A 21880-nucleotide genomic window follows, 5' to 3' on the forward strand; every position below is an offset into this window, starting at 1 on the left:
TACTAAGAATGCATGGGTGGTTTCACATTTGTAAGCTGAGAACCGTGAAACAGCATATGAACAGAATCAAGAGTTAAGAATCACATGGTCATCTCAGTAGAGCCAACAAATCATCTATTTTCAAGACACTAAGTACAAATGGTCAAGAAACACATGCAAAGATGCTCACCATATTTGGCTCTCAATAAATGCCGGCTAACACTATGTTGAAAGTTCATCTCACCCATCAAAATGGTTATCATCAGGAAAGCAAATATTGGCAAGGTTATGAGAACAAGGGAACCTATATGCACAGCTGGTGAGAAGGTAAATTAGTATGACCATGAAACTCAGAGCTTCTACAAACACCCAAAATGAAAGCAGTGTATAGTGCAGGCATGCTACAGTCATATGCATGTCCATATGAATCAAAGCTAACATATAATAGAGATCTACATCCCCATGGCAATCTCAGCAGTTCTCAACACAATTTGGGCAATGGAGCCAACTTTAATGCCTAGTGATGGATGAGTGTTTACAGAGACTCTCTTATGCAATGTATAGAAGCATTACCTGCCAATAAAATGCTGTTGGCCTATTACTTCAGGCAGGAAACAGGGAGTTAAAAATTCTGGTACAGAGAAGATTTCTGGTATAAAGTCAGGCATGGGGGGTTAACCTCAAACTGAGGAGAGGTAACCAACAGAATAGAATAAAAAGGATAATTAATGGTGACCTACAGGAGCAGCCAAAGTTTTGGACTAGACAATTATTCGTAATAATCCAGTCTCGGAGTCATTATTTCATGAACTTGGGCACAGGTGGAAAAGCCCACTGTTACATGAGTGGATAGAGAAAATCGGAAATACATGCACATTTACTCATAATTTTACTCAGATAATGATAAGAAAGCCATCTTGTGTATAGAGAGATGAATGGATATACAAATTGTCAACTAAAGAACAAAGTATAAGACTAGGAGAAAATGTCCGCCATGTGTGGAAAGAACACAGTGGAAGTAGAAGGGTCTATTAAGGAAGAAGGAAGGCAGCACGAAGCATAGGATTGGGTAGTACGGTGGATGAGTACACTCGGAGTACTTTACATTAATATATGAAAAGGTTCTCATCAGCCCATTAATTCGTACATTCATTATGCACTAAAATTTATATATGTAAAAAAATTCATTATATATTAGATGCACAAAAAATACTTCCTTTGTCTCATAAAAATAATTCACTTCCCTTTTCTCTCTTCCCAAGTATAAATATTTGCCTCAATTCTGAAAATTTGGGGTGTTAGACATCAATTCATTTAATGAAATTTCCCTCCATTTTTAATAAGATATACAAAATATTCAATCATTAAAAGAGATGGGAAAATCTGCTGAGTCATCACAGAAGAGAGATTCTGCCTAGGCAGTCTACGGCATAGTAATTTCTTGTTTCTCCAGGTCTACCACAAGGAGGAAAGTTCATGTATCCATTCCTCTTGCACAGCAGAAAGACACGCAGAGGAACATCATACGGCCTATGCTGTTTACTCCCTCAGCAAGAGCTACATCTACCTTGACACAGAAGCTGGCGTCTTGCCCTGCAACCAGATCCACACAGTTCAGGCGCATTTTATTCTGAAGGGGCAGGTCTTGGGAGTGCTGCCACAGATTGTTTTCCACTACCTGGTGAGTTCTGGGTCCAAGTTGGAAAAAAGAAAAGAAAAGAAAAGAAAGAAAAAGAGAAAAGAAAAGACCATGTCTTTCCTGACTCATTGAGATCTAGGCTGGGTATTTCTGCCTGGAGTACAATAGATTCTTCTATTTCTTCTAGCACAGTTAGAAGAAAGCCTTGCAAAACACAGATGTAAGTTTGGAAAATACTTTCCATTGTAGGTCATGGCCCAGGGCAGCATCCTCCAGACTGGAAACCACACTCATCAAGTGGAGCCAGGAGTATGTAAGTGTTTCCTCACACCGAAACATTTCTCCAACTGAGTGTCCACATACGCACCATGGAATCTCATGACTGAACAACTAGCAGTGCCATCATGTTTGTGTGTCTCCGTAAACATTCTCCACAGTAGGATCTCATGGCTCTGCCCTCTAATGTGAGTTATTACTCATACCATGACCTTCAGGGGAAAAGTCCCAGAGTCCCAAACTGAGTATCCTTCGACATGGTGAAATATCTATTGTGAATAAGTAACACCTGAGTACACAATGTACCTCGAGATACGACCCATGTGCAGAAACTGTGCACTCACATGCAGATTATTCCCAACATGGCAAAGGAGTTATCTTAGTGTCTGTCCAAAAAAATAGTAATAATCTGTAGCCTTGGTATTTCCCATTCTGCTACAATGGTTTTCATGTATTTGATTCATTTTTATTATTTTTAAATTATGTGTGAAGTGCTTTGGGTAACTATCGGCATGTCAATACAGGTCCTCTGAAAGCTAGAGGCATCAGATCCCCTAGTTATCCTGGAGCCAGAATTATAGAGATCTGAACACCCTCGTGTGGGTGCTGGGAATCAAACTTGAAGAACATTAAGTGATCTTAACTTCTGTTCTCTCTCTCTCTCTCTCTCTCTCTCTCTCTCTCTCTCTCTCTCTCTCTCTCTCTCTCTTTCTCTCCAGTCCTTTATTTTTACCTTTAAAGACATTTTATTTATTCTTTGAAAATTACATTCATTTATTTATCCAATGTATTTTAATCATACACTCTCCGCACTAATCCACTCTCTCCAAATCCTCTCTGCCTACCACACCAGGCCCCTTTCTTATTTTATGTCTTTTTTAACCTATTGAATTCAGTGAGTGCTACCCATACATGAGGAGGTATTGGGCCAGTCCCTGAAACATGGGCAGTCTACCAGGAGCCACATCACTGAAGAGATCTGACTCTTCCTCCTCTCAGCAGCCATCAACTGTGTTAGCTCCTTACCTAAGAGTGGGTCTTCACAAACCCCTCCCCTTCCATGCTGGAATATTGATGGATTGGCTGTTGTGAAGGTCTTGGGCAGGAAACCATAGCTGCTGTGACTTCTGAGTCAAGTCACCCTGTCATCTCCTGATACTTGCTCAGTTCTACTGAAACTTGACTCACTTGTCACTCCCTTAATCGGGCCTCTTCCACCCACTCCTTAAAATCCCAAGTCACCACTGAATCCTGGTAACCTCGATGCTCTGTTCTGGTCATCCTTCCCTTCCCAAAGAGCACTTACCACATGCAAACACATTTTCTTTTTTTTTTTTTTAATTAACTTGAGAATTATATACATTTCGAGTGTTATTCCCTTTCTCGGTTTCTGGGCAAACATCCCCCTCCCTCCTCCCCTTCCTTATGGGTGTTCCCCTCCCAACCCTCCCCCCATTGCCACCCTCCCCCCAACAGTATAGTTCACTGGGGGTTCAGTCTTAGCAGGACCCAGGGCTTCCCCTTCCACTGGTGCTCTTACTAGGATATTCATTGCTACCTATGAGGTCAGAGTCCAGGGTGAGTCCATGTATAGTCTTTAGGTAGTGGCTTAGTCCCTGGAAGCTCTGGTTGCTTGGCATTGTTGTACATATGGGGTCTCGAGCCCCTTCAAGCTCTTCCAGTTCTTTCTCTGATTCCTTCAACGGGGGGCCTATTCTCAGTTCAGTGGTTTGCTGCTGGGATTCGCCTCTGTATTTGCTGTATTCTGGCTGTCTCTCTCAGGAGCAATCTACATCCGGCTCCTGTCGGTCTGCACTTCTTTGCTTCATCCATCTTGTCTAATTGGGTGGCTGTATATGTATGGGCCACATGTGGGGCAGGCTCTGAATGGGTGTTCCTTCTGTGTCTGTTTTAATCTTTGCCTCTCTCTTCCCTGCCAAGGGTATTCTTGTTCCCCTTTTAAAGAAGGAGTGAAGCATTCACATTTTGATCATCCGTCTTGAGTTTCATTTGTTCTAGGCATCTAGGGTAATTCAAGCATTTGGGCTAATAGCCACTTATCAATGAGTGCATACCATGTATGTCTTTCTGTGATTGGGTTACCTCACTCAGGATGATATTTTCCAGTTCCAACCATTTGCCTACGAATTTCATAAACTCGTTGTTTTTGATAGCTGAGTAATATTCCATTGTGTAGATGTACCACATTTTCTGTATCCATTCCTCTGTTGAAGGGCATCTGGGTTCTTTCCAGCTTCTGGCTATTATAAATAAGGCTGCGATGAACATAGTGGAGCACGTGTCTTTTTTATATGTTGGGGCATCTTTTGGGTATATGCCCAAGTGAGGTATAGCTGGATCCTCAGGCAGTTCAATGTCCAATTTTCTGAGGAACCTCCAGACTGATTTCCAGAATGGTTGTACCAGTCTGCAACTCCACCAACAATGGAGGAGTGTTCCTCTTTCTCCACATCCTCGCCAGCAACTGCTGTCACCTGAGTTTTTGATCTTAGCCATTCTCACTGGTGTGAGGTGAAATCTCAGGGTTGTTTTGATTTGCATTTCCCTTATGACTAAAGATGTTGAACATTCCTTTAGGTGTTTCTCAGCCATTCGGCATTCCTCAGCTGTGAATTCTTTGTTTAGCTCTGAACCCCATTTTTCAATAGGGTTCTTTGTCCCCCTGTGGTGTAACTTCTTGAGTTCTTTGTATATTTTAGATATAAGGCCTCTATCTGTTGTAGGATTGGTAAAGATCTTTTCCCAATCTGTTGGTTGCCGTTTTGTCCTAACCACAGTGTCCTTTGCCTTACAGAAGCTTTGCAGTTTTATGAGATCCCATTTGTCGATTCTTGATCTTAGAGCATAAGCCATTGGTGTTTTGTTCAGGAAATTTTCTTCAGTACTCATGTGTTCCAGATGCTTCCCTAGTTTTTCTTCTATTAGTTTGAGTGTATCTGGTTTGACGTGGACGTCTTGATCCACTTGGACTTAAGTTTTGTACAGGGTGATAAGCATGGATCAATCTGCATTCTTCTACATGTTGACCTCCAGTTGAACCAGCACCATTTGCTGAAAATGGTATCTTTTTTCCATTGGATGGTTTTGGCTCCTTTGTCAAAAATCAAGTGACCATGAGTGTGTGGGTTCCTTTCTGGGTCTTCAGTTCTATTCCATTGGTCTATCTGTCTGTCTCTGTACCAATACCATGCAGTTTTTATCACTATTGCTCTGTAATACTGCTTGAGTTCAGGGATAGTGATTCCCCCTGAAGCGCTTTTATTGTTGATGATAGTTTTAGCTATCCTGGGTTTTTTGTTATTCCAGATGAATTTCCAAATTGTTCTGTCTAACTCTTTGAAGAATTGGAATTTTGATGGGGATTGCATTGAATCTGTAGATCGCTTTTGGTAAAATGGCCAATTTTACTATATAAATCCTGCCAATCCATGAGCATGGGAGATCTTTCCATCTTCTCATTTCCATCTTCTCATGTCTTCTTCAATTTCTTTCTTCAGAGGCTTGCAGTTCTTATTGTACAGATCTTTTACTTGCTTGGTTAAAGTCACTCCGAGGTACTTTATATTATTTGGGACTATTATGAAGGGTGTTGTTTCCCTAATTTCTTTCTCGGCTTGTTTCTCTTTTGTGTAGAGGAAGGCTACTGATTTATTTGAGTTAATTTTATACCCAGCCACTTTGCTGAAGTTGTTTATCAGCTTTAGTAGTTCTCTGGTGGAACTTTTGGGATCACTTAAATATACTATCATATCATCTGCAAATAGTGATATTTTGACTTCTTCTTTTCTGATCTGTATCCCCTTGACCTCCTTTTGTTGTCTGATTGCTCTGGCTAGAACTTCAAGGACTATATGGAATAAGTAGGGAGAGAGTGGGCAGCCTTGTCTAGTCCCTGATTTTAGTGGGATTGCTTCAAGTTTCTCTCCATTTAGTTTAATGTTAGCAACTGGTTTGCTGTATATGGCTTTTACTATGTTTAGGTATGGGCCTTGAATTCCTATTCTTTCCAGGACTTTTATCATGAAAGGGTGTTGAATTTTGTCAAATGCTTTCTCAGCATCTAATGAAATGATCATGTGGTTTTGTTCTTTCAGTTTGTTTATGTAATGGATCACGTTGATGGTTTTCCATATATTAAACCATCCCTGCATACCTGGGATGAAGCCTACTCGATCATGGTGGATGATTGTTTTGATGTGCTCTTGGATTCGGTTTGCCAGAATATTATTGAGTATTTTTGCGTCGATATTCATAAGGGAAATTAGTCTGAAGTTGTCTTTCTTTGTTGGGTCTTTGTGTGGTTTAGGTATAAGAGTAATTGTGGCTTCATAGAAGGAATTCGGTAGTGAACCATTTGTTTCAATTTTGTGGAATAGTTTGGATAATATTGGTATGAGGTCTTCTATGAAGGTCTGATAGAATTCTGCACTAAACTCGTGTGGACCTGGGCTCTTTTCGGTTGGGAGACCTTTAATGACTGCTTCTATTTCCTTAGGAGTTATGGGGTTGGCAAACACATTTTCTATAATTTAGCTTCTATTATTCATCTCCCTTCATGGCCATGTCAACTGCAGGGAGCACAATTGAAACCATGCACTGTTTACAGGCGTCTCACCCAAGATAAGGACAGTAAAACTCTTCTTCATATTGAATTAAAACCAGGACTGGTTAGGAATAGTTATATGATCACTCTCATAGCTTCAAAATTATTATTGACACTGACTAATAGCATGTTCTAGATGTAAACCTGTGTGCTCCATGCAGTCACAGATAACTTTCAAGTAATTTCTAGAAGTGGTTGATACTCAGTGGATACTCAACAAATTCACCGAAAGGGGGCTTCCTTGTCATTGATCAGTTATAAAAACTATTCAGCTGTTCAATAAGATATGCAGTCAGTTCTTCAACAAACACTAAGAGGGAATCAGAGCATCGATCTTGAGAAGTTTTATGAGTCCCCTCAGGGTCACCAGAAACAATAAGTGAGACTTCAAAATGCATAAAGTTCTCTGAAGAGAAGTAAATACTGTGAACATTGCATTGAAAACCAGTTCAGTACAAAGCAATGCCTGTTCTATCAAATGTGTCTGGCTCCTCTGAGGTGATTATTAATTTTCAGCTCCCCAAGTACCAGGATTTACTCTTATCATTTTTCCTTTTATCTGAATAATAAATAAAAGGGACAAAAGCCAGGGTTGTCTCATCATTTTTATAACAGGAAGATCTAACATGCTGTTTGAGATGCCGAGGTATAAAAGAGATATGAGGTTAGTATATGATTGGCTATCAATAACCAATATAACATTTGACAGTTAACATCCTGGTGGAAGATTTTCTTTGAGATACCCTCCTGAGATCATTAGCAAACAACTAACCGCAGGACAGGAAGACGCCTCTCACATCTAGACAGTCCTCCAAATCCCTGTGTTCAGTTATTTGTGTTTTCCTGTCAGTATTCTGACCCATAACCATCTCTTCCCATTCCCTCCAGCTCAAGTACAAGGCAACTTCGCCTTGGAGATCCCTGTGGAGTTCAGCATGGTTCCCGTGGCTAAAATGCTCATCTACACCATCTTGCCTGATGGAGAAGTGATTGCAGATTCTGTAACGTTTCAAGTTGAAAAATGTCTTCGCAACAAAGTAAGGGATTTATTACCTAAAGTTTCTATTTAAAACATGGGAGTCTTAAAGACACAGATTTCAGATCAATATGCTAAACCCAGTCATTGCTGTGTGCCTATTGGCAAAGATGAGAACGGTTCCAGAGTGCCAGATTTGAGTTCACAAACCACACACATGGTCAGAGGTTTAAGAGAAAGGAAACAAGGAGGTGGACAGCAGGGGAGGAGAATGAATCCTTAGTACCTACTTTAACATTGTGAAGCTTACTTTGTGCTGTATTTATCTGTGTATGCACATGCACATGTAAATGAACACTTGTGGCAGAAAGAGAAGTTTTAGAAGTCCATGTTCTCCTTATTCGTGAGTCACAGAGGTCATGCTCAGGTCAACAGACTTGCCGGCAGGAGCGTTTACCCACTGAGTCATCTCATAGACCCTTAATGTCCCATGAACTCAGTCACATAATCCAGTCAGAGGACCCAGGCCTATCAATTGTTGGTGCCTTTATTTCCCTCCAGTTTTTCATTATGATTTTTCTATACGTGTGATAAGAACCTAAGGCCTTTGCTATTGAATGTGTGTAGCATCATAGATCTTTAGTACCTGTTCACATTAGGCCGTTGAAACTGTGTCTGTTGGTGAGCATCTATGCTTTGCTTGGTCTAGAGTAGTTAACGTTGCCTCTGATCTGCTTTCTCGGCCCCTTTCACTGCAAACCAATTTGCTTCACTCACTGAAATGAAATAGGAAGCATTGAGAGATGAAGATGAATGGTAGATGATCGGTAGACAGACAGAAAGGCAGAAGTAGACTTATTTCCAATTGGAATACTGATTTTTCTACCCCATGTATAAGATTCTTTGTGAAAAAGTCCTTTAAAATGAGTAATTTTGTTGGGGGTTTTTGTTGTGATCCCTTTATGCCAACACTCAGGAGGCAGGCAGATCTCTGAGTTTGATGCCAGCCTGGTCTACAGAGTGAGTTCCAGGAGAGCCAGGGCTGCACACACACACAAAATACATTGTCTCAAAAAAACCTCACCAGAGAGAGACACACAGAAAGAGAAGGGAGAGGGCTGGAGGGCGGGACAGAGGAAGGAAAGGAGAAGGACAGGGACAGGGACAGGGACAGGGACAGGGACAGAGAAAGATAGAGATGGAGAGAGATAGGAGGGGAAGATGGGAAGGGGAAGATGGGGAGGGGAGAGGGAGAAGAGGAGGTGGAGAGAGAGGAAGTGTAACTTCAGGGCTGCAGAGATGGCTCGGTAGGAAATAGCACTGCTGGCACTGAATTCTGATCCCAGCACTCATGTAAAAGCCAGGCGTGACCAAAGGGTCCTATAACCCCAGTGATGTGGAGGTTAGAGGCAGGAGAATTGCTGGGACTTGCCTGCTGCCAGTTTAGTTCCACGGACATTCTCAAGAGAATAAGGCACTGTGTGTGAGCAGGGCACCCAAACCCTCCTCTGGCCTCTGCTGGGTGCATGGATACATACACCCGCACACGTGTGTGCATTGCTGAACAGTCACATACATGTGCACAGACACCAAAAATGATCTATTCGCAAGATTTCGGGGATCTGAAATTGTCATTTGTTGCTTTGGAGTTTGACTGACACATTTCCTGTTTTCCTAAATCAATCCCAGGGGAGAAAGGGGAAACAACAAAGCTCAGTTATGCTTCTGACAGTATTCATAATCTGGAAAAACACATGTGTCTGCAGAGTTCCCGGGTGACTCCATGTGGCAGGTTTCAGGGCTGCAAGGCAGGAACCCAACCCCTGCTAAAGCTTGATTTTCCTTCCCCCAGGTGCACCTGAGCTTCAGCCCATCCCAAAGTCTTCCAGCCTCACAAACCCATATGCGGGTTACAGCTTCTCCTCAGTCCCTCTGTGGCCTGAGAGCTGTGGACCAAAGCGTGCTGCTGCTGAAGCCTGAGGCTGAGCTCTCCCCTTCCTTGGTGAGTCCCCTTTAGCTTCTGTTCAAAAAAGGTCAACAGAGTGGGCTCTGGGCCGGAAGTGGCCCTAGTTCTGATGAAATTGCTTGTTCGGCCACGAGAGCTCTTGAACACTAAAATACTGCATTTCATGCTGACAGTGTCTGTAAGGGAGCTCTTCACTCTAAAATCCCAGAGAACAGATCAGAAAACTTTAGCCAATAAACTGAAGACAGAGAAGGAAAAGAGGCTCTCTGAGTTGTAAAAACTTCTGTGCCCATACTGGACCTGTCCTCCCACAGAGGTGGCTTGTCCTCTGCATATGTACATGACAGAGCTTTTCAGACTCACACGGCATGTGGGAGCCAAACGAAAACGTTTATACGAATAGAATCTTGCACATCTCAAGAGTTCTCCAGAATAAGAAATAAAAGGATATATAGTGGTTTAAAAATTTAAATTTTAAAATGCAAGGTTCTCACCTCGTTTTGAAAATTCTCAGAAGCACAAGTGAACCACGCACTATTTACAAGAGTCTCACCCAAAATAATGAAGAAAACCTCTTCTTTATATTGAATTAAAAACAGGACTGATTAGGAATAATTTTATGATCACTAATAGTGTAAAAATTATTATCGATAATAGCATGTTTTAGAATGTAAGGTAGACATGTAAATTTAAAAACCGATATCTTTAGTTCCGATACTGCTGGGAACTTACCAGTCCTAAACTGACACATAAGTTAAACCAGTATTTAATTAGTTTAATCATGAGATTTTGTGATGCACGTGCAGAACATGCTTTGGAAAGTATCCTGCTAAAACGTTTCTCTGTTTGATTTTTACTTTTTCCAAATATTTTAAACAAGAAATTTCCTGACCAGTTGTTTTTAGCTGACAAATACAAGCATTTAGTTTTAAAACAAAAGCGTTGTTTAAAAGGGGTGGGGTTTCCTTGCTCAGCCCACACTGCCCTCTCCATGCTCTGGGTATCCACACTTTTGATGAGGACAGCTATTTTCTTGAACATTCAGGTATTTGTGGTGATCACAGTGATTTTTTCTTTTGAGAATCCTCGAAGAAACCCAAGAAAGAGGACCCTGCCAGAGCCAACCAGTCAGTCAACTCTGGAACCACAATGTCAGCCAAAGATAACTCGGAAAGTGCTCCAACATGCCTTCTCATCTCCTGTCTCTTACAGATATATGATCTACCAGGTATGCAAGACAGCAACTTCATTCCAAGTTCTTATCATCCATTTGAAGACGAATATGATTGTTTGATGTACCAACCAAGAGACACTGAAGAGCTCACATACTCAGTACCATATGGACGAGAGAAGGATGTCTACAGATATGTGAGGGTGAGCCATGCTGTCTATTGACCTGCTGCTATGTGAATTATTTAGGTTTAATGAAGCCCTATATTAGTAAAGAATTTTAGGCTTAGACTTAGGGTTCACTCCTAAGCTTTCCAAAATCTATATCTTTGAAAGTGGACAGTCTAGACTATTGTTTTCTCTCTATGGAGGAACTGACACAGAGAGGGGAACTGACTTTATTATTATTATCATTATCATTATTCTTATTAACTATTATCATTATTATTAATGGTTTTAAGGACAGGCTCTCATTATGTAGCTCTATGTTGTCCTGGTTCTCACTCTGTAGACCAGGCTGGCCTCAAAGTCACAGAGATCTGTCTGCCTCTCAAGTACTGGGATTAAAGGCATGTGCTGCCAAGCATGACTGTGAGCGACTTCTTTAAATGGCAGCACTGTACGAGAAAGCAGGCCTGCAAATGAGCCTCTCTATAAACTTTATGTTCCTCACCACACTCCAGGAGTATGAGACACAGAATTTGAGTAGGAATTCTACTTGAACATGTAAAACTGTATGTGAAATAGTTACTGAGATTTTTTATATAGACTTTTTCTCACAATTTTGAGATATTTTGCTTGATTAGTACTTTTCTTTCTAGGACATGGGTTTAACAGCATTCACCAACTTGAAGATCAAACATCCTACATATTGTTATGAAATGAACATGGTTGTACTATCAGGTAAAATTCAAATCTATATATTGAGAGCAACATAAATGTGAATTGTTTATGGAAGCTGGTAAAATGAAATTGGTGCACATGTAGAGCATCCGTGTAGAGGAAAAGAGACCAAGTTTACCAGAATGAAATGTGCCCAGAAAATACGCTGCTACTACAAGGAAGTTGAAGGCTGAAGATCTTTAAGTCAATGTTAAAAGAAGACAAAAATGCCATAGTCATTGTGGTACAGGGTCATTGTGTGAAGTGGGAAGAACTTTTGCAGATGGGTCATGAGAGGTGAAGAGAGTTCCCTATGCATTAGAGAGGAAAGGGACAGAAAAGTCAGGCATTGCAAATAAAGGAGAGGATAGGAAAAAAAAAAAGCACACTCATATACTAACCAACTAACCACTTAGTCTTCCCCTCTTCTTCTCGTCTGAGTTCCTTTCAGAGTGACTGCACCATTTGCATCCCCACCAACACTGAATGAGGGCTCCCTTTACCCATATCTTCTCCAGCACTTGTTGTCAGTTATTTTGTTGCCCTTAGCCATCCTGATTGGGGTGAGATGAAATCTCGGTTGTTTTCATTTGCATTTCCCTAATTGCTAGCATAACAAACAATGTTAAAAGTTATGTCTTAACCTTTTATTGTTTTTGAAACCACTGTTCAGGTCCACAACACATTTTTTAAGTCAAGCTGTTTGTTTACTCCACTCTTTTTTATCAGTTCTTTATATAGTTGGGATATCTATCCTCTATCAGATGTATAGCTAGCAAAGATTTTTCTCCCACTCTCTGGGCTTCCACTTCACTCAATTGATTGCCCTCTAGTTGTGCAAAAGCATTTCAGTCTTTTAAGGTCTCCATTTGTCAAGTATGTACCTTAAACTCTAGGTGAATGGATCTCCCTCAGAGAGTCCTTTCCTACACATGCATTTTGTACGGTTGCTGCCTATGTTTCCTCTACTACCAGTTTTGAGTTTCATGTTGAGGGCATTGATCCATTTGGTGTTGATTTTTGTGCAGGGTCATAGATATAGGTCGACTTCCATTCTTCTATATGTGAACATTCAGTTTTCCCAGCACCATTTGTTAAAGACACTATCTTTCCTCTGGTGTACATTCTGTCATCTCTGTCAACTATCAGTTGGCTGTGGTTACTTGAGTGTGTTTGGGTCTTGTATTTTTTTCCATTGATCTATATGTCTATTTTTTTGTGTTTCCCATGCCGGTTTATTACTCTACCTCTGTAATATAACTTGAAATCATGAAGCCTTATCTTTATTATCATTTATATTCTAAATATTAAATGGATTATTATGACTTAACATAAAATGAAACATTATTTTGACTGGACTGTATTAATTTAACTCATACTAGGTTGAAAGAAAATTGAAATGTCTTCACAAGTTTCTAAAAGCAGCAGAACCTGAGGCACTGTGAGGACTCTAAACAGTGGAATAAAAGGGAAACTATCCCTGTAGCTGTTAAGGTGATGGGTGTAGAATGTAAAACACTAGAAAATAGTTCTTGACGGTAAATATAAAGACCGAGGTCGGGTTACAGGTTGTGGCGATCACAGGGAAGGAACTATAGAAATGCAGCTCTGTGTGTGTATGAATTAAAAAATAGGGAGAGATTCTCCATGCTTAGAAGTCAATAGGGAATACTTAGGTGAAGCCCTAACTAAATCTGCATGTAAACTCGTTCTTGAAAAAAAAGCAGAGTACAGAACCTCAATCGCCAGCTTTAAATCTACATTCTTGCCAGTCCAAACTCAAGTCAATGCTATGATTCTTGGGTAATAGACTTTCTGTTTCTAACCCAAGAGTTTGTACTTATACCTATTCCCATTTTTTATATAAATTGAAAACCTATTAAAACATTGGGTCAATCCTACAGATCTTAAGAAAGAAAAAAAGATGGCAAGAGTATCTCTGACGACAATGTAGACATCATTCAGCTCTTTTCTGGAGTGATTTTCATTGTAGCCATGAGATTCGTTACCTAGGATCGCATTACGGATATTCATTCCTTCTGTGGGAAACAGTAGATCTGTAAGCATTCACTAACCTTCCAATTTCAACCCAGGAAAATATGTTTCATAGTTCCTTCCAACTCCAACTGCTCCAGATGAGGTTTCACCTTGTTGAAAAGATGTTGCTTAGTCTCCTCCAAAATGAGTGATTCGGGGCATGATTTCCAGTGTAGCCATAATAGTGTCTAACAGTCAGGAAGAAACTGAAGATTAAGGTACATTTACACTGTACCATTGTGTCTCACTGTGTGTTCATTTCTTCCATTGTAACTTCATAGCACCTGCTGTGGAATCTGAACTTTCACCAAGAGGGGGAGAGTTTGAAATGATGCCCTTGGGAGTAAATAAAAGTCCACTACCTAAAGAGCCACCACGTAAAGATCCACCACCTAAAGATCCAGTTATTGAGACCATTAGGAATTATTTTCCTGAAACCTGGATCTGGGATTTAGTCACAGTAAAGTAAGTGATTTCCATTCGTATGATTTGGGCTAGGTATAAAATTTTTCTTTATTTTCTTGTATTTCACTAATTAATTGATTTTTATCATAAGCAAAGAAATTAGTCATTTACAAAACCATAGCATATCAACCCAACAATTATAAAATACATGTATTTCCATCATTCCCAGAAAATGCACATAAAATGTATCATGTATCTTTCTGATAGTTAAAACCATTCAGGATCACCATGTTGAAAAGTAGGTGAGGCCATCTTACATGGGGCAGACCATATACATCATAAAACTGTTGAATATTTTGAACATGGGAATTCAGAGAAAACCTCAAATCTATGTTCAGCTTTCCACTAACATATGAACTTGGAGATGTTGTGGGGCTACGACTTGAGTTGGAGAAACAAGATTTCATTCTTCCATCTGGAGCCGCATTTACCCTGTTCACTTCCTACCACTCCTTTGAATGGCTCATGGGATGCTGCCTCGTCACACTCAGTTATCACCTCAGAGAAAACTCACTCATGTGTTCCCTCTCTCTGCTTCACACTTCTGTTCTCCCAGCTCCTCAGGAGTGACTGAAGTGGAAATGACAGTCCCTGACACCATCACTGAGTGGAAGGCTGGAGCCCTCTGCCTGTCTAATGACACTGGTCTTGGCCTCTCTTCTGTGGCAACTCTCCAAGCCTTCCAGCCCTTCTTTGTGGAGCTCACAATGCCCTACTCTGTGATCCGTGGAGAAGCCTTCATGCTCAAGGCCACAGTGATGAACTACCTCCCTACAAGCTTGCCGGTAAACGCCTTTCCGAACTAAGGGTGACCAGAGGGGAAGAGAGCAATTAGTGTGTGTAGATTATGACTAAGACTTAAATGAAAAGGAGAGAGAAAGGAAGGAAAAGATTGTATTGGACCAGTCAGCAAGGGGTTCTAAATGCTTAAACAATTTCCAGAGTCTAGCTACATATATACAGCAAAGGGTTGTTCAACAATATGGACACTACATAAAATTAGGTGACTTGGCCAGTATTTAACCAGCATGTACTGTACTGACAGAGATAGGATATTCCAAGTAGCCTCTGTATACCATCAAAGGACATGGTTCACATAGGTATATGAGGTTGTTGTCAGTGGATTTTGCTTTTGTTCCAGGTAAGTATATACTTAAAAATAGTAGTTAAAAATCTAGTACAGTAAATGTAGTACTGCCATCAAAATAAAATACATATAAATTGACACATATGTAATTATCTCCTCAATGGTTTGTGTAGATAATACAAAGATGATAGCTGAATAAATTTCTAGACATGTATCTGTAGATGAAATCTAGGCAAGTCTTCTGTGTAACTTACATGACATTTTAGGCATGCCCTCTATCACCTCCTGGACTCTTTTGCCTACATACACTCTATTTGTATGCACTCTATTTGACCTTCTATGGCAACATTGTTTTCATTTATTTAGTTTGCTATTTCTTTCCCTGTGGGGCCACAGATGGCTGTGCAGCTGGAAGCTTCTCCTGATTTCACAGCTGTCCCAGTGGGAAATGACCAAGATTCTTATTGCCTTGGTGCCAATGGGAGGCACACCTCATCCTGGTTGGTAACTCCCAAATCTTTAGGTGAGTGAACATTTTGTAAGTGGACTCTACCCAGAAGAGGTGAGGGTAGCAAGGTTCTTTCAGTTAGTTTCTTCACACTGGGTTCCCAAGAGGAAGCTCTCAGTCATTGCTATTTCTGGCCAATGCTTACCCCCTTCTTCAATACAAGACAAGCTATTGACTCACTCATAGATCTGAGGATACCCTGAAGATCTGTCTTTGGTGGATGTTAGGGTCCTAGAAGATCTGAGCTCAGCTCTCTGGATCATGTGTTTCAGGGAATGTGAATTTCTCTGTGTCTGTGGAAGCACAACAGTCCCCAGAGCTCTGTGGTTCTCAGGTGGCCACAGTGCCTGAAACCGGGAGAAAGGACACAGTAGTCAAAGTCTTGATAGTTGAGGTGAGTAAACTTACTCAGTCAGCAGTGTGCTGAGTCCAGAAAATGGAACACTGTTGACTATATACATAACATATAACTATATAATAATATACGACCTTGACATAGTTCATAGCTGGGGAATCCATGCTTTTAAACCCATATGTGTTCTATCTTCTTTTCCCTACCTAATCTTTTAACTGAAGCATGGGGTGAGGGGGGATAATCTAACCTTGGCTATCTTCCTAAAGCTAGACCTCTAATGATTATGCCCCACCCATTTTTCTTTATTATCTTTCCCTATTATGTTTGTTTTGACCTGGCATGCCCAAATTCTCACATGCTGAAACCATTCTAGCCCATGACCTCACAAGTAAAGCTGTCACTCAAAAGATAAAACAAAATAAAACAAAACAAAACATAAAACTGCCTCCTGCAATTCTGTGTTTGCACACACTGTGATTTCTCATGTCATGTGATTTCCTATCCTTTTGTCCAAGCCTGAAGGAATCAAGAAAGAGCATACCTTCAGCTCACTTCTCTGCGCATCAGGTGAGAATCTTTCAAAACAACAATGAAATAATAACTTAAGTTGCGTACTTAGAGATCTTACAATATTCCTATAAAATAATCAGGATCTACAGACCTTATAACCCCTAAAAAAACTAACAAAACTGAGTCTTGTAAATTAAGATCATCACTTACTCAATGCAGCTCTCAAGAGTATTATTTATGCAGAACCTCACACTGTAGCCCTTTTTATTTTTAGAATACAAAAGCCTCTTCTTCAATCTCAATACTTAGCAAGTTATAGATAGAAAGTGAGTAAGAAGAGGTCACAATTAAAATTTTATTTTAAAAGAGGTAGGAATGGGAATATAGAGAATACCCTGAGAAACATATTTGTTTTTTGTTAGATCATAAATAAAAGCAAAGATTTATATGACTGAAAAATTTCATACGTAAGCCAAGCTAAATCATGGTGTGTACTTAGCATAACATTGTTCTCTAGTAGTTGTTTTTATACTTTGCTCTTTTATCCTTGTTCCACACTGGAAGACAACGATTGCAAAGGAAATATAACAACACTTGGTACAAGAGGAAGCTCACTATCCCCTATGAGGGACAAACATAAGGTCAGGGACTGTCCACTCACAATAGTGGCTCTACGACCAGCATCTCTGTTAGCCAATGCTTGTAGTGTCTACGCAAAACATATTTGTCAATAGATAAAAAAGCCAAAGATAGGATAAGAAAAGCCCTATTCTTTTCACTGGTCAATTGTGCTTCCCCTCACCATTGCTGATTACAATGTAATCTACCCATCATCCCTGCCTTAGAAAGCCATCATGACAGCTGCATGGGAGGGAACAGAAAGCCTCCCAAGCTGCTCAGGGAACAAGGAAGAACAAAAGCTGGCTCAGGATTTCTCCACTCATTTATTGTGACATATTGGATGTTTCTTCACATTGCTTTGTTGTAGGATTCCGTCATTGTGATAAAACGCAAGGACCCAAAGAAAATTGGAGTGTTGATCAGCTTACATGATCACTGTCCATCACAAAGTGAAGGCAGGCAGGGATCTGGAAGCAGGAACTGAAGCAGAAGCTATGGAGGGATGCAACAGCCTAGCTTGCTCTGCTCTGGCTCAGTTTGCTTTCTTAATATAGCACAGATGGTGCACACCGGGCCAGGACCTCTCACATCTATTATTCATTAAAAGAAAAAAAAGCTTCAAGATGGGCTTGCAGCCTAGTGTCATGGAGGATTTTCCCAATTGACGTTCCCCATTCCCAGAAAACACAACTTATGGCAAAGTTCACACACACACAGACACACAGACACACACACACACACACACACACACACACACACACACACACACACAAACACACACACGTGCGCACGTAAGAGAGAGAGAGAGAGAGAGAGAGAGAGAGAGAGGATGTTCCTAAACCAAAATTCAATAAATAACACATTTTCATGTGTCTATTTAAATAACTAATTAGGGTTTTGACAGAAGTAGCGTAACACAGGTCACAGAGCCTCAGACGTTCCGTTTTGGACAGATGCTGCGCTTCAAAGCAATAGGTGATAAAGGGGAAGAGGGTGGAGTTTGACAAGGCAGTGGTACCAGGGAATGTCGATTTCTGATATTTAACCTCAAGATCATTTTTCTATGGTGACAAGAACTCAAAGCTTAGGGCACAGTTTTGAAGCCACTGATCTTAGGGCACTTTAGATATGCAGAGAACAGAGATGATCATCTACCTGTCTGTTTTGTTTATTAAGATGCTGAGCTGTCAGAAACATTGTCTCTGCTGCTTCCACCAACAGTAGTGAAAGATTCAGCCAGAGCACATTTCTCTGTGATGGGTGAGTCAATCCATCTCTGAAGGACTTGGAACAATTGTCACTACCACTGCCCTGCCCCCACCATGATTTCAAATATAGCTTTCAAACTACTACCCTTGATCTCTTTCACAACCTTCTTCTGACTTTATCCCCTCAATATCCCCTGGGATCCAAAACATGTCACCCATAAAACGCCTTCACATCACTGAGAAGTGATTCTAATAAAGACATTACTTTGTTCTTAAAGATAATGGCTATTCTGATGTCCCACCCTCTCAATTCCAGGTGATATCTTGAGTTCAGCCATAAAAAACACACAAAATCTTATCCAAATGCCCTATGGCTGTGGGGAGCAGAACATGGTCCTTTTTGCTCCAAACATCTATGTTCTGAAATATCTGAATGAAACTCAACAGCTGACAGAGAAGATCAAGTCCAAGGCCCTTGGTTACCTCAGAGCTGGTCAGTAAGTCTCAGAAACTCTGCCTTGTTCTTGTAAACATTCTCTCTACAAATGGGCTGAGCATTGGATGGGAGAGCTGAGCAGTGTTCTTGGTCAGTCCTATAAGCCAGGGTATGTGAGGGTATCTCTGACTTCAGATTTACAACCTGCAAGTCTCTGCCGTAATCGTTTCCTTAGAACACATCCAAAGCGTTCTCTTCCAGGTTATCAGAGAGAACTGAACTACAAACACAAAGATGGCTCCTACAGTGCTTTTGGGGATCACAATGGCCAGGGTCAAGGAAACACTTGGTAAGAGGAGTCCACTGTATGCTTGCCCTTGTTCAATTCTTGTTCCTCACGGCAGCTCAACATGCATCTTATTTCATGGGAGTCTAGAGGATGCCTGGGCCTGGGAGGAACATGTGTGAGGTAGTGCAAATCATGAATTGCAGAACTAAGATTGTTTTGAGCCTTTGACTCTGCACCATATGCTTTAGTGGCTTTGGTAAGCCGAATTTTTCATTTCTTTCTAAAATTGTTCATCAATAAGTGCCTGGCTACATTTTACTGAACATTCAAAGATGCTCATAACTCAGACTTGAAAACCTCTTGCCAGTCTTCATGCAACCTTGCATTGCATAAGAATGTATTATTGACGGCTAGAGAGGTGGCTCAGTGGTTAAGAGCACTGACTGCTCTACTAGAAACCCTGAGTTCAATGCCCAGTAACCAACCACATGGTGGCTCACAACCATCTGTAATGAGATCTGGTGCCCTCTTCTGGTGTGTCTGAAGAAAGCGACAGTGTGTTCACATAAAATAATAAATTTTTTTTTAAAAAAATTACTCACCTAAAAACAAACCCAAAAGCAAAACAGAACAAAAGGACAGTGTTAGTGAGATAAAACACACAGACAACCAACCAACCAACAGGTGACAAAGGAAAAAGTGACTGGCATAAACTGGAGATAAACCAAGAAAAGGACCTAATTTTTTGAAGCACAAAACATATGGCTTTGGCTTTTAGGAAAGGAGATTCTTCTTTCTACAAAAGGAAATCATAGGAAGTGAGGGGAAGCCTAGGATAAGCATGCAGATGTGTTAGAGAAACACCAGAGGGCGCAATATAGGAGCAATGAGAAAGGAAGCAGGAAGCACCTGAAACCACACCTAGTGCGTCTCCATCCAAGTGGACCAAGGAACGTTAGACCACTTGGGAGTAGCCAGAGACACTGTCCAGCTGTCCTGCTCAGAGACACTTAGACTGATTGCTCATGAGTGTGAACCTGGCCCCTGGAAACACATGTGTGGAGATGCTGCCTCAGAACAAAGGTTTCATCTCCACACTCCCCCTCCCCCATCAGGCTCACAGCCTTTGTGCTCAAGTCTTTTGCCCAAGCTCGAGCCTTCATCTTCATCGACGAATCACACATCACCGACGCCTTCACCTGGCTCTCCAAGCAGCAGAAGGACAGTGGCTGCTTCAGGAGCTCCGGATCACTGTTCAACAATGCCATGAAGGTGATCTTTTCTGAAGTGCTTATAAGCATGGTGGCCTAATAACTCCTCAAGGTCAGGTCCTACTACTTACGATGGGGAGGAATAAGCCTCTAGGTTGGGATGTACTTTTTCATAATGGGGATGTGAATGGGAACTTCCATTGAATACTTGGATTGGCCATGAGAGGAGAAGACATCTTGCTTGCTGTATTTTCTGCTGATTACTCTCCTTTGTTGTTTGCAGGGGGGAGTCGATGATGAAATCACCCTCTCTGCCTATATAACCATGGCCCTTCTGGAAAGTTCACTCCCAGACACGGTAGGTGCCACACTGCTTTCCAGCATCCAAAGTGGTACAAAGCCTGTGACTTCCTATCCTTTCTAAAGCCAAGAGGAAGCTTTCCTTTTTTACAATGCTTTGCACTTGTCAGATTTCATTAATAAGCATCCACTTACTCAACAAAATCCTGGATATGTTCCAAAAAAATCAACCTGAAATCACAGCCTCTGATACTGTCCCTATTCGTCTGTATCTTATATAGAACATAGTTTATAAAAAGGAATGGCTCACAAAAGATAGCAGAGAAGTAGACAGATAATCAATGACAGGAAGAAGATAGGAAAGGCGGAATGGAAGAAGGAAAGGAGGAAAGGGAGGGCGAAAGGAAGGGATGGAAAGAGAAGGAAGGAGAAAGAGAGGGAGGAAGAAGGGGAGGGAGGGAGAGGGAAGGAGAAAGAGGGAGAAAGAATGGGGAGGATGGAGGGAGGGAAGAAAAGGGAGGGAGGAGATGGAGGGAGGACACACAGAGAGAGGCAGACAGAGAGAGATAGAGAAAGAGACAGAGAGATACAGAGAGAGAGGAGCAAATAAGGGAGGAAGGGAAGGAAAAAGGAAGGGAGAGAGATGCATGGAGAAGAATTGGGAGGGTAAAGGGAGGGAGGGATAGAGAGATACTAGGGAGGTGGAAAGGAAGGAGGAGAAGGATGGGAGGAGAGGGGAGGGAAGATTAATTTGAAAATTGTAAACACACTAGCCTCCATATTTGTCCTCGATCTTCTAGGACCATTTTTTTCCCAAATAGCTCAGTTTTTCTTTTTCTGCCAACAGGATCCTGTTGTCTCCAAAGCCCTGGGCTGCCTAGAGGCATCTTGGGAGACCATAGAGCAAGGAAGAAATGGCAGCTTTGTGTACACCAAGACACTGATGGCCTATGCTTTCGCTCTTGCGGGAAACCAGGAAAAGAGAAACGAAATCCTGAAATCCCTTGATAAGGAAGCTATAAGGGAAGGTAAGAATGTGTGTTCTCAAGTTTGTCTCCATCCAGCCCCCATGAAAGAAAACAGGGGAGCACATGGAGAATGGATACAGCATTACATTTTAGTCCCAGCTCTATGGCACACTGAGGTTCCTCCTTGGACTTCCCCATTACCAAATGACTTTTCCTTCTCTACAAAAGCCTTCTGTTTGGCATCTGCTCATAGTGTGACCAAAACCAACAAATATAATATCACAGTAGAATGCACACAGGTCTTACTGTCTTACTAAGACAGTTAAGCTTAGCTTTTTTTCCTTTTGTGAAAAGAAGTTTATTTTTATAATGT

The 21880-nt window shown here is 41.1% G+C and overlaps 1 protein-coding gene across 2 annotated transcripts in view; it reads left to right on the top strand.

Annotated features, from left to right (window-relative positions):
* Window positions 1-21880, top strand: part of Mug1 (murinoglobulin 1) — a 53782-nt gene that overhangs the window by 19104 nt on the left and 12798 nt on the right. For both annotated transcript variants that reach the window (XM_006237282.5, NM_023103.1), the window contains 17 exon segments: window positions 1433-1660; window positions 1868-1931; window positions 7407-7555; window positions 9347-9496; window positions 10673-10834; window positions 11452-11533; window positions 13831-14014; window positions 14571-14799; window positions 15498-15624; window positions 15882-16003; window positions 16480-16531; window positions 18272-18355; window positions 18620-18796; window positions 19001-19088; window positions 20144-20300; window positions 20523-20597; window positions 21387-21567. In XM_006237282.5, the coding sequence (XP_006237344.1) occupies window positions 1433-1660; window positions 1868-1931; window positions 7407-7555; window positions 9347-9496; window positions 10673-10834; window positions 11452-11533; window positions 13831-14014; window positions 14571-14799; window positions 15498-15624; window positions 15882-16003; window positions 16480-16531; window positions 18272-18355; window positions 18620-18796; window positions 19001-19088; window positions 20144-20300; window positions 20523-20597; window positions 21387-21567 (2311 nt within the window).

This window comes from Rattus norvegicus, chromosome 4 (genome assembly GCF_036323735.1).
Source record: "Rattus norvegicus strain BN/NHsdMcwi chromosome 4, GRCr8, whole genome shotgun sequence".
Taxonomy (NCBI): domain Eukaryota; kingdom Metazoa; phylum Chordata; class Mammalia; order Rodentia; family Muridae; genus Rattus; species Rattus norvegicus.